This window comes from Branchiostoma belcheri, unplaced genomic scaffold, assembly GCF_001625305.1.
Source record: "Branchiostoma belcheri isolate BF01 breed outbred unplaced genomic scaffold, Haploidv18h27 scaffold59, whole genome shotgun sequence".
In the NCBI taxonomy this organism is placed as follows: domain Eukaryota; kingdom Metazoa; phylum Chordata; class Leptocardii; order Amphioxiformes; family Branchiostomatidae; genus Branchiostoma; species Branchiostoma belcheri.
The window spans coordinates 1,104,753-1,118,613 of NW_017804231.1; the positions used below are offsets into that span (position 1 = coordinate 1,104,753).

The following is a 13,861-nucleotide window of genomic DNA, read 5'->3' on the forward strand; positions in this document are numbered from 1 at the left end:
TTGGAGAGTAAAGATACTGCAGAAAGACTGGACCGAATATTTTCCTACAAGTGTGTTTAAAACTTTTAAATTAAACCCTGGAAAAATAAACCAATACTAGTCTCTGATATAGTTTGCCAGCCATCCAGTTTAACTGTCAGCATGTAAGACATTGGGAATTCAAGAAATTCCACAGGGTCTTGGAGCTTGAACTTGAGATAATCTTGTTTAAATTACAATGTTTAGCTTTTCTTTGTTATAACTGCTGTTATCTAGCTATTATAACAACAGGAGTGACATGGCTGGATCTCGAGCCAACTTCAGTACAAGTTCTATTATTACATAGACACATAGATCCAAATTGATAATTAATGTTGCTTTGTAGGTTTTCAAATGTGGAGAAGATTTTATTGGCAGAAACAAATCTTTAAGTGTGCTTACATTTTGTCTGTGTAGTTAATTCTTGACACAAAAATATTTAACTGACAAATATCTACAACAGCTCTTTTGTTGCAACTGTGGTTCTGACCAAAATTCTCTAATTTTTCTAAAACAATGACATGATTGTTCAAAACAACTCTAACCACCCCATTTTTGTACTCATACAACACTCAAAACATTCTTACCAACATGCCGTATTCCTGTAAAAACGTCAATTTTTGGACAACTTTAACACTTGCTAACTCTTCATCTATTTTATAAGTGAAAATGTCATGGCCAAACTTGGAATTGTTGAGAGAAGCTTGCAATAACCTGAGAAAAGATCACAACTATATTTCAGCTCGCAGAGAAGTCAATATTATGTCTAACTGTTAAGTGCACTTTTAACATTATAACTACTTTGAGGAGTTTTTGTAGCCTCTACCAGGCTTTGGACGGGAGCTGGAAAGAGTAGAAATTGGCCAAATAGAGAGAGATAACAAGTACATTTTGAGTACAGTTTGCCAGATGCCTGGTAGAGGCTAGAGTTTTTGACACATACTACATTGTAGTACATTTTGAATTGTCTGGTGAATTTGAATTTTTAATTCAACACATCTTAGCAACACATCTTTTGAGAAATATTTGTCAGCATATGTGACGGAATGCCAGAACCTTGCTTCTGGCCTCACTACGCTTATAAGAAAATATACATTTTTGACTTGTCATGTCAATATCACTCAAAAATATACAAACAGACCCTCTCAGGAAACAATAGTTTCACAACTGACATTTTGAGTATTTCTAATTTCATATAGTGCTAAATTCTTATCATTTGAAGACAGATAAAGTATTGAGAAAATCCCAACATTTACAAATACATACTATAGTCTATTAAGAGAAAATGTATGTACCAACCATTGAAATGAGAAGAGAGGTAAAACGAGAGAAGTCAATGGAAAATGTACAATGCAAAAGCATGTGAAGTCTTTTCTAAAATATATCTTTTTGTGTGCCAATATACATTTTATTCTTATCACAACAAAGTTTAACATATCTAGGTATTTTCACTAAAAAAAACACTTCTCAACCCTTTGAAGATAATGCAACTTGAAGATACAACACCTTATATACACAACACTATCCTTGGAAAGTCAAGAAGGAACACTACAAAACTGTACATTTAGTCCTGTATACACTACATTTCTCACTGGAATGTACCAAGTGTGCAGGTGCAGCTTTTCAAACACAATGCCTGTTGTCTAGTGCAACTTTACAAACACAATGTCCATTGTCTGACTAGCTCTGGCTGGCTGAAATGTTCTAGATCAAGAAGCGTTTGTCCACCAGGGTCTTGTTGGCCAGGTTCTTCCTGCCACCGCTGTCTCGTAGGTTGGAAATGAACTGGAAATGCAAAGGAAATTTTCCATTTATTTCTCAAATTTGGAGATGTACTAACATCATCATATAAGTTTCCAAAGAACTGTAATGGTTGTTTAGGCCGAGGAAAAAATGTTATGTTTCTTTTCACTCAACTAACCCTACACAACATTAATTTTCTTAGGCTTTAGGAACCAAGTAGATATTCTTGTAAATTGTACTTTGAATCCTGTTCATTAACCTATTCACAATATCCTGATTGCGCTTTTCTGAATTCTGACTTCCCAACCCCATGGCCATATACCAACTGCTCATTAAAAATACAGTATCAATACATGACACTGAACTATAAGAATAGCAATATTAATACATGGAAAAAGTCAGAAACAAAATTGCCGTTACCCGAGAAATGAGGTAGGTGATGACAGCGTCCAGGACATAGCTCTGTCCAATCAGATCCACCACGCTGAACACCACCAGTTCAAAGGTCAACAGGACCATCTCATTTCCATAGAACAGCACAGCATCGAAGGAATGGCCGTCATCTAGATTAACAGAAAGACATTCACATTGGTGAGACAGAACAACCAGATTTCTTGAACGTAAATGCCGTAGCTTGTTGTCATCGGAAGTCTCTCTACACATCTACCATCACTAGACCATACCGTTTCAGGACAAAGTCAGAATACTGGACATTGAACAGGACTATTTTTTAAAAGGTATAAAGGTGATCATGTATATCAGGGCACTCCAGCTATCATTAAACAGAGACGGTGGACTAGCAAAACAATATTTATTGGAAGTAAATTTTATTTTTCAGCCCAAAAGTTGCCCCGACGGCAGGACAGACTGCTATGGGACCGGTGAGGTGAGGTTACAGTAACTGTAATAACAGGAGGCAATGGTAAGGTGCACACTTCTAGACAAAAATTTAAGTTTGTCTAGTTTTACATGGAATGCATTTGCAGAGACAGTACTCCTGTATCCTCACCATTGTAGAAGTGTCCCTTGTCTGTGGTCTCCAGGAACTCCATATCCAGTAGCCTCTCAAGGAACATCTTATCTTTCACGATGTAGTCAATGTCTGGACGGGACTGGGGAGAAAGAACAATCCAATATCCAGTGATAAAAGCTTTCTCAAATACATTTGTACATTGTAAAAGGTTCAACTTTATTCCAACACACCATTGTACAGGGATCAAATTTTTAGCGACCACTGTCGCCTTCATCAGGATAATTAATGACCAATCACTTCACAACATTTGTACATTGTACAAACATTAGCTAATACATAATCATAATTTGTTTTTTTTGTGCAAGCAAGCAAAACGTCTTAAAACAAGAACAGTTAGGCAGTAAAAGAAAGGAAAAGGGTGTGGAATCTTACATGGTCGATGAAGGCAGCCAGGTATTTGTTGAGTTTCTTGTAGGCATCCACCTGTTGGTTAATGTCCACCCCTGTACTGGTGGTGTTTCCTCCTCCAGCTGGGGGTCAGAGGTCATTGTTTAGTACATGTAGACAACGGTAGATGGATCAGTTCTATAGATATACAGTTGAAGGAAAAAGATAAGACTTTTCACAAGTTGATTTTACCTCTTTGTCTGTTTTGACCCCTGGCTGCTGCAGCTTGTTGCTGTTAGACAAATGAGTGGTAAGGGTTAAAACATGTGCAGGGACAAAAGTATTTATCAGTATTTTATAAAACATCACCTCAATGAATTGGGAAAAATTGATGAAATATAATGTCACAGTCTTTGACGGGTTCTGTATTACAAAATAGCTTACTCGTACTTTACCAAAACTAAGGCATATTTGTTTTACCTGCAGGGGCCTGATAATACTGTCATACTGGTCCCTGAGCTTGTGTGGAAGGGACATCTCAAAGGTCTGATTATCTGTGTTGGGGAGCAGGCCACGCTGGCCACATCTGTTCTCCTGGGGGGGAGGGCAGACAAAATTTGCAGTAAGTACATTTTCTATAGTATCATCAGCCTAGAAACCTAGTCAAACCTGCCCAGGAACACCAGACATGGGATCAATACAGTCTGGTCTACAGAGGACAGGTGGGCATTATAGACAGAATTCTTAATGTGTCAATTAATATTGGAAAAATTATTGCAGGGTCACCAACAAAAAGTGGTTACATTTTCAATACAGTTCTCATGTACAGGTTTGACTATACTTTGTACATTATCTTGTCTACACTGTGCATAGTACACTTATCTGTCATACCCATTAGTAATAAATAATTCAAGAAAATATTTAGACAAGTTGACAAGTGGCTTTTCCGTCTCACCTCTTCTCTGACTATCATCTCATACATCTCCTGTATGCCAGTGTCGGCCTGACCGTGGACGGAGCGCCCGTGGATGTAGTACCCAAAGTGGGTGTTAGCCATGATGAACACACTTACCTGGACATGGAGAACACAAGTTAGCAAAGTCTATACAAAACCACTTTTCTACTAGCAAAAAACACGCAGCTGTACCAGGGCTCCAGGCAGCACTCGTTTTTCTTGAACTTGTGGTGTGTGATGGAAAAATTTTTAAACCCGTCAACCATGATGATGGATACAGTTAACAAAAATGGTGGGTAAAAAAATCTAAAAACATCCAAAGGACACTAACAACCACTCTCAATCCCATGTTTAGCCTCTCAAAATGTGGAAAATTGCATCTTTAAAGGCTTGAAAATCCAAAATTTGCCCCTGGACCCTCCTAGATTGGGAGCACTCTCTCTTCAATCCTAGATATAGGCTGACATTAAAAAATTTTGAGCTGACTAAAGCCCTGCCAAAGGGCAAGAAAAATTCAGCCCAGTTAACAAGGTGACAGATTCTGCTGCAAAAGCTTCCGGTGAGCTTAATCATTGTGTGTTAAGTTTTAATAACATAGTAAAAAATATGAGAATCCAGAGACACTTACATTTGCCATGGAGCAGAGGTCCACAAACTGTCCCAGCTTGTCCTCAACAAAACGCTCGTAGAAGAAGGTGAAGAAAAGCCACTGTGGAAGAAAAAGAGAGAACATGATATGCCTGTGCCCATCATAGGGATGTCACTAACCAGAGCTAGGTTCTTATTTTCACCTGAGTGGAGTGAGGAAAGTTGTGTAAAGTGCCTTTCCCCAGGGCACATGGTGACATGGCAGCCTTGAAACCCGAGGCCTCTTGGTTCTGAGCCGAACACTGCCGTTATGCCACACAACCCCACAGCTTGTCTCTGACTAAGTTGTAACACTATTGATACATCAATGGAAAAAAACCTCAGGCATTTCAGTCCTTACCTGTACGATAGCCACCACCAGGTAGACAGTGGACATCATGCCGAACCTGAGCAGCTTACTGTACCCTCCCACGTACTGCTCACTGTCGATCACCAGGTACGCTCGCGGGTCGGTCGTCGTCAGGTTCTCAAACCCAACCACCTGGTGCAAGAGATGACATTTCTTAGTTGTAGAGTTTAAGCTTAGGCCTAGGAAAAAATATCTCTTCATCAGGACTAAGCTTAAACTCTACAACTACAGTCGCTAGATGAGCTTTTGTTCGAAGATCACATTTCTGTTATGCCATAATAGTATCATACACATGCACATGAAATACAAAACGTACATTGTACAGACAGCAGCTGGGAACATGGTCAACACATAGTGAACCTGACAGGTACAAAAGGAACTGCCTATTACAAACGTATGAACAAACAGCCTATGAACTACCCTGGCATTCGGCTGGGCATTGGTTAGGAAATGTGACTGTAGTATCAGCTTACATTCATGAAGAGCAGCACAGCAAACAGCTGGAAGACGGTGTTACTTTTCCTGGTGGTCTGCAATACAGTACAAAGTCAACCAGTCAATTTCATATACTACCCTGGGTACCCAGACAATCATTTAACAAGGCTGAAGTCCGAACATAATTCCTGGTCTCAGTGAAAACGTACAAAAGATTTATCAAAATGATAACAAAACTATCATTTGTAACAGAAGTTGTTGGTAGCAATTTTCACCTTGTTTAAAGATTTTTGCCAGGTTTACATAACTAATTTACATGTACATGGTGTATTTAAAATACAAAAGACATATAGAAACCACTGATCAATGTAAAAGCACACCTGGATCTCATTCCACTCGTTGGCCACAAAGTACGTTCTCCACATGCTGACGGACTGTGTCTTCCCGTTCCCACCTTCCACGTCCGCAGACTTCCCACGCGGCCGCTCCCAGTCGATGAAAAAGATGTCGATGGTCATTTGGGTGAAGAGAAAGTGCATCATCTCCAGACACTGTGGTAACCGAAAAACAGATCAGCCACAGTTTAGCCTCAAGTGCCAAACCTCTGAACATAAAAGAACCGAACACACTTATTGAGAAGAGTAGGGGTGACCTGGTGTGCTTGACAACAAAACACAAGCTGTAACAAGATACCATGTTGCACTTGTAGCTACTTGAAAAAACAATATGCATCATGTCAGTTGAGGATGGCTTTATTACCTTGAGGCCACATGCCACAGACAGGTAGATGATGAAAGTTTGCTCCTGTGCAGGTGTGGGAAGCAGCAAGTACACCTGGTCTTGTCTCTGCGTAGGAAGAAGGAAAAACTTATATATAGATGACATTCAATCAATAACGTCTTTGTCCAGGGCTAAAACAAAGCTAATAAATTCCAGTCATGGAAGATGAAATACAAAATTTTCATGCCATATTTTCAACACCAGAGAAAGAAATTGCTAATCAATATGGATCTCAGCCATTCAAGATTTAAGACCATTGAACAATTTTATTTATCACTTTTACCTTAAAGAACAACAGCCAGGAGAGTGCAGCTCCCATGGCTACAAGGAAGAAGGCATTTCCCAGGGGTCCGAACATGAACAGGAAGAACTTCAGGAAGGACTGCAAGTAAAACACAGAAAATTCACATCAGCATTCCTTACTTAAGCTTTCTTCTGACACTGACATATCATGACATTTCATATTAAGGATTCCTGTGTGATTCTAGACCGCGAAAGTAGATGGTTTGAACGAGGCGTCAAGGAAGCTGTGCACATCGGGTCCCGCTCCCCGTCCCTCAACCGTGACCAAGGACGCCACAGGCTCCCACCAGTCTACAACTCCCTCGTCCAGTCACGTGACCTGGGTGACCTTTGACACCTAGGTCACGTGACCCCTCTTATGAGCTGAAGAAAGATGGCGGATGCCACCTGAAAGCTTCTCATAGCACAATTTCATCGTGAGTATCAGTTTAATTCCTTCTCCAAATGGATTCCTGTGTAATTTCAAAAGTGAAAATCCACACACACGTCCTTACCGTACAGTCCACAATCTGTGCCCCGATTCTCCGTCGCCAACTGGAGGTCGACACGAAGAGGGCCCACAGAATGGCCAGTGCACTCAGCACACCAATGGCAATCTGGAACAATATTGGGTGGAGTGAGGAAAGTCATTATAAGTGCCTCTCCCAAGAACGCAATGTCCAGCCAGGAATGCAAGGAATCCAACCTGTGACCTCTTGATCTCGTGTTCTGTCTAGCCACTTGTCCATTTGACACCACTCGAATCAACTGTGCACTTTCATATACAATATATAAAGTTAACCTTGTAAAAGTTCATCATACTTTCATAACATACCTGTACATCCTGTTCATAGGTGGCTGTGCTCATCTGATAGTTCACACTGAAGGTAACCTGAAGAGGTGAACAGATTAAAACATCAAATCGGAGTGATTCTACCTCTGCACCAAAGCAACATTAGCCCAACATGGTTCTTGACATGGTAAAATCTAAGTGTAATCACTTTCTTAATGCAAGGCCTAACTTCAGAGAAATACGAAAATAAGGCATTTTTCACAAAAAAATTGCCCTGTTTAAAATGGGTCACAGGCATAAATGGAAAAAAAAGCCTCTAGTCCTAAGGTATCGCCAAAAAAATCACATTAGCAGAATCATCCACAATGTAGACATGGCTTTAGTATATATACTGTACACTGGAAACTTACTGTGGCTTGGGCATTAGCATTGTAGTCATCCAGGGAGGCTTCAGAGTAGGTAATCCTGACCAGGGGTGGGTAGATCTCTCCTTCTCTGTTCCCTGATCGGAGCTGTACACTGAAAAATAACACATAGTATTATATGACTGTTATGACATTGGTACATTTTATATGGAAGGGTCCCGTAACAGGGCTTCAAAGCCAGTGTTGAAGTTGCAATTTATGATGTCTACCAGACCTTTACGTTTGTGGACTTTTGTTTACAGTATTGATATTTACATTTTGCAGGATACTTCTTCGAAACTTTTTTTCAAAACAGTTTTCTTTTGTGAATTTCAGATGCTTACACTAGGCAAAGACACCATCATCAATGCTACAATGTATATTGAGTTCTGATCTTTAAAAGAATGGAAAATTACCCGATGGAGAAACTGCTGGCATATCTGACCACCTGAGGGTCTCCGTCAGCTGCTAACTTTGCACCGATGGGGTCCACTAGGAAGAACCTCCGCACCAACTGCCACTTGGTACGGTCACTGCCTACGGTAAGAATTTCACACTGAGTACAACTGGTTTAGTCCGATGAGTCCAACCATGAGTACCAAGTCATAAACTGTCAACTAGGTCGTGTGACATAGCGGTAGCATCTTCGACCCGGAACCAAGAGGTCCCGGGTCCGAACCCCACCTGGTCACTGATCTTGTGAAAACATTTCCTTGCCAGTGCTACTTACCAGAGTTGTCCGTATTACTGTACTGGACATTGGTGATGAGGACAGGGATGGCATACAGGGTGCTGTCATCTGGATAACGGTAATCTGGGTCAACAGTCAAGGTTCAAAGGCCAACTCTGACCATACGGTTAGGTCAGGGAGGTACATCAGTAAAAGATTACTGATCAGTACCGTATCATTGTCTTCATACCTGATTTGTCCTGATGTTTTAATTCATTACTTCTTATAGATTAACATTCTCTAGCTTGATAAAGGATACACATGTCGTAGAACACCATCTGCTGGTAGTCTGTGTTGTTCCAGAAGTCTTGGACGTTCAGTCGGCACTGTGGAGGAAAGGGGGAGGTCGGGCTTTGTATACATACATTACAAACACTTTACAAGCTTCAGGTTTTTTACAGAAAGAGAATCTCACAAAAAGAGAATACCATGAGAAAATACATCCTAAGGGACTTACGCTCTGTGAGTAGGTTGTTCCAAAGGTGTAGGCAGCATCTAGTCTGGTGGTGCTATCCTTACACAGCTGTAGGTAAAAAAACAAAAAACACAAGCATACTAAACACTGTAGCAGAACTTCCAAATTTGAGCCTATTACTGATAACATTAGAACTTACAGTAGCACAATTCAAGCCATCCAGCGTAGAGGCTGTGATGCTATGTGTTAACACACTACATGTATACCAAGATGTCTCACCTGTAAGAGACCACCTGTAACATCTTGGATTCCCAAAAAATCCCCATTCAGACTGTAGGCTGCTACAACAAGGTCCAGCTTGGATGACTGGGAAGATAACAGAAAACAGTTAGATAATCAAGGAATTTTTTCTAACCATTATTAGATGTACTAGCAACAGAGGCACAAGAGTCCTGGATAGACTAAATATATACATATTCCATGCCTTACATTATAAACAAGCTTAGTTTATGAACAAGTAATAAGGAACTTGTCCCAAGCATTCAGAGGCAATGTGAAAACTTGTTAAACCTATCAAAATAAACATTATGGAGGGAGCAGGAATTTTACAACTCCTTGCCTATGTGTATTTAATGTTAGACAATATAAAAATTGACTAGGGAATTTTTAAAGAAATGATCAGATCCCTAAGGTTTTCTGGTACAAATTCCTGCTGCCTACAATCTTGTATTTTAACACCGTAGAAAAAAAAAGAAAACAGTGTAAGTGTACTGAACAAAGAACAGTGAGTTGCAAGGTGAAGAACATATATAAACGATTTGTGCAAATCATGGACGTGTTTTGTGTCAAATATCTGTTTTCAGGTACTTAGTATCTAAAGACAATTTTATGTGATTTTTGTAGTCTATTGCAAAGGCCACAGTAACGCTTTAAAATATTTGTAAAAAAAATAGGTCCTAAAAGTAGAAAATAAGCAATGGTGGTTAAAACTTCTTACAAATGGATTAACTTTTTTAGGCATGTAAGAAAACATTTTGTAAATTCAGTGGTGTAAGGATACGAGATATTTTTTGACAATCGAGAGCATTTTTATCAGTCTAAGCTTTTACGAGATAAAGTTCCAGGTAGAAAAGTAACATAGCATTTGAATATGAGGTAAGTTTTCAGACAAGAGAAACATCAAGGACAACTACAAACTACTGAACAAGAGAAGAAGAAGAAGATACAGTACAAATTGTCCTCCCAGTATTTTGGCCAGCTGTAAGCCAAGAGGGCAGAAAAAAGGGGAAAACTCTGTTAATGCACATGATGACAATATGATACAATGTCATGGCTTACTAGTACAATGTATAATTATGTAAATATCACATTCCTTCATATCTAGGGGTAAAAACATCATTATAAACATAAATAGATAAAGGGTCCTTACATATTGAACTTTTAGGCTCATTTCTTTTCCACAAATCTAAAAATGTTCTTCTTCAAGTTCTTCATAATAAACTATGGCTAAAAAACATAAAATGACATACATTGTATAATGCCTTTATTTGCCATGATAATGAGTTCTCCATTCAAATTACAGCAATTTATAACATTAAGTAGGAAATGTTACCATGTACAGTAGTAGTCTCAATGTTACCTGGGATGCTGCACTGAAGGTGAACTTGGTGGTGATTTCTGTGTCGGACAGGATCTCTGACACGTCATTCAGCTGGTGATCGTAATACAGCCATGGCATGGCCACTTTCCTGCAGGTCAGAAACACAGGCAAAGTCTCTTTTACATTTAGAACGATATCAAAACCACAGCAACTGCGTGTAGCTGTAGATGCATCAGTGGACTTATTAGACTCATAGAGTCAGAGCTGTGCTGAATTTCCTCACTCAACTCAGGACTCAGGTGGAAATGTACACTTGTGAGTGTCCATCCCAGTATGAGTAAATCAAATCACTTTGGTCTTATATAGCTTGTACTTGCAGTTGCTCAAGCTACAACTGGTGTATACTACACCAGTAATAGCTGTGTACTAATCAACGCACAGCCTTACAAAAGGCTTCAAAACAACATTGGAAGTGTGTTTACCAGTCTTGTACAGTGCCAACATTGTCATTATTGTCGTCACTCAGTGTCTGAAGTAGCGTACAGCCGTCCTCCTGGTTGGTTCCATCGTTTTGCCGGTTGTAGAGGCGGAGCACACACAGGTTGCCTAGCAACTGGCAGGCCGTCAGGTTACGCTGGGTAACCTGGGCACCAGCGGCAGGCTGGGAAAGGTCAAAGATCAAACACGTTCATTGAAGTACAGTCACACTCACATTCATTTAAAACTTTCAAATCCCGTGCCATCTAAACAATAAAACTGAACTGATCATCATGACTACCGAGATGTCAGAATAAAAAAATTCTTAGTTTATACATGTGAAAGTGAATAAGAAATCTAAAACATGTCCTTACCGTACAGCCCAGAGACGCTGCTAGGAGATATTCCTCAATGTAATACGATAGCTTGTTGTCACCATCCTGCGGAACAAATAATAGTTTTATACACTGTTCTACACCAGGAGCAAGTAAGTACTGTTTTACTTTACTTTCCCAAGTAATCAGTGTTAGCATGTTGTAGTACATTATCACAAGTACAGGTAGGTAGCCAAGAAAAAAGACCCAAAGAGGATCAGTAGTTGAACTGAGTATTCATCTTTTCCTATAGAATGATAGTTCTTTGTATTCTGTATACCAGTACATACATGTACATCTTATTGATGAGGATTTTAAAAGAAATGTACAAATGTATTTGAAATGTTTATTGGATTTTACACTCACCCAAGTGAAGTCCAGGTTTTGACTCACACCAATCTGTGCATCTGTGAAACAAATTCCACCATGCTGAAAAAAAGAATAAAAGTTCCCCTGCTTTATCTGTGCATTACAATCATATACAACCAACCTGTTCAGAGGCTACAGTTTTCTATCAAAAAAAAGTAAAACCACACACACAGCTTTTGTATTACATGTACCAGCACCACCAGAGTACTAGTATACTACTATATCAAGGCAAGCGTAAAGACTGTCTCACCACTTGGTTGGGATCAGGACAATTACAGGTCCCACCGCTGACATCAATAAAGCTTTGGTGGCAGCGGACACATCTACAATGTAAAACAGAGATGGCAAAGCAGTTAAAGTAACATATTTACAACACATATTAAAAAATCAAACACTGCCAATTTACATTTTACTATTGTGCAAGATATTGTTATCTTTTTATCAACATTTTCAAATGTTAAAACTATATCTTATAGTATAAGTATGGTAACATGTCTATATCTTATAGTATAAGTATGGTAACAATGATACTGCTTTCATGTAAACATAGTCCTTTACAACCAGGCAGACATTAGGATGTACATGTATAAATGTAGGCTAGTGTATTATAGTTATGTAAATGTAGCATGCATACCTGTCTCCTGCTGCATTTGGCACAGTATCCCCTTCACACGCCACACAGTCCCGCTGGCCGGTCTGGGACCCATTTGTGGTGCGCTCAACTAGGAGACAAGTCAAGACAGTCCAATCAGGCATCTATAGTTTAAATTGTCAACTTTTTGTTGGTTTGTTTGTTTGTTTGTTTGTTTGTTTGTTTTGCTCAGTTATTACTGCTGAGCAGCTACAATTCTGCACATTTTACCAGAGTGCTGGAGACTTTATCCCAATGGAGGGGTGTTGCCAAGTACAAGTACTAGTACAGTGGAACTCACAGCCACCAAGTACAGAAGGGGCATCATCACTAGATAGCTTTAAACAATGTTTAGAGTTAGATGTTCAAAGGCTAGGTGTAACAAGTGGATTGGTGTAATATAGCCAGCTTCCACCGCACCACGTGCACGCGAAGCTGGTGTGTTACGTTAAGGGATGGTTACAAGACCAAGAAGATGTGTACTAGTAATACCTGCGATTTGGCCGGCAGGACAGGGGTTACACCTGCCTGTGACAGGGTCCAGTGCCGTACCTGTACCACAGGAGACACACGCCCAGCCATCCGCTGATGTCACCTGTCAACAACAGGACACTGATCATTACACAGGACACCACTTTCTACTATCAGTCCATCCCTTTGTTTTTTTCTTTATACATGTACATTTGCCTCAGCTTTAACAAGCCTATGACAGAACTAACTTAGTATTGAGCTAGTACTAGTACATGTACACGTTATAAAGAAAGAAAGAAAGTACTCACAGTTGTAGGAGCTGTGCATGCTGCACATGTGACCTGGGAGCTGCCAATGTCTGCAGTCAGTTCAAATCCAGCTTGGCAGGCACAGGAGAAGCCTGGAAAAATGTGTTTTGGTTTGCTTTTGATCAGACCAACCTGGCATTTTTATGATCAATTCTTATTAAGAAACAAACATCATCATACAAGTGTACCTGACACAAACAGTAACACACTTGTGTAGACTGATTATGCTCCAAACAGATTGCTAAATTTAATGGGCAAAAGTAAAAGTTCTTGATTGAACCGCATACATTTTATATCACTGTAACTTTACTGTCACTGTAATAAAACAACAAACGGCGTTAGTTCGCCCCTCACCGCCGGTGCTTGTCTGGGAGTCGGCGCCAGTACAGGTGTCACAACCGAGGCTAGCAAAATTATAGAACTCTGTGGGCCTCTGGCAGGAATCGGTTGCCGCGTAATTGATGGAAAACTGGGCTGCAGCGACGTAGAAATTCAGCAAGAGAAGTAACGATAATATTTTTGTTCTCGGCGCCATTTTGGTCATTCCGGAATTTGCACTTGGTACATTCCCACTACAAGGTAGGGGGTGGCAGTCCTCGTGTTAGTTACGTTGAAGCACCTTTAGATTAAAAACACTTTATACATCATGACTAATAACTAAAGATAATATGATTCAATAAGTTCTATGCTTTATTTGCATATAATTGCATGAATAAAGA

General features: G+C 39.8%; 1 protein-coding gene across 1 annotated transcript; it reads right to left on the reverse strand.

The window, feature by feature from the left end:
- Positions 1–970: 970 nt before the first annotated feature.
- LOC109482068 (meckelin-like) lies at positions 971–13,735 on the reverse strand. The gene is given in 28 exon segments (XM_019784729.1): positions 971–1,803; positions 2,182–2,324; positions 2,771–2,873; positions 3,167–3,264; positions 3,374–3,413; positions 3,602–3,715; positions 4,077–4,193; positions 4,705–4,785; positions 5,065–5,205; positions 5,547–5,603; positions 5,889–6,059; positions 6,268–6,354; positions 6,572–6,670; positions 7,086–7,187; positions 7,406–7,462; positions 7,774–7,882; positions 8,184–8,304; positions 8,498–8,581; positions 8,757–8,823; positions 8,955–9,020; positions 9,192–9,278; positions 10,552–10,660; positions 10,995–11,173; positions 11,364–11,429; positions 11,730–11,792; positions 11,983–12,062; positions 12,863–12,958; positions 13,497–13,735. Coding segments are annotated over 28 exon segments (2,808 nt in total). The 5' UTR covers positions 13,687–13,735; the 3' UTR covers positions 971–1,722.
- Between the last annotated feature and the right edge of the window lie 126 nt (positions 13,736–13,861).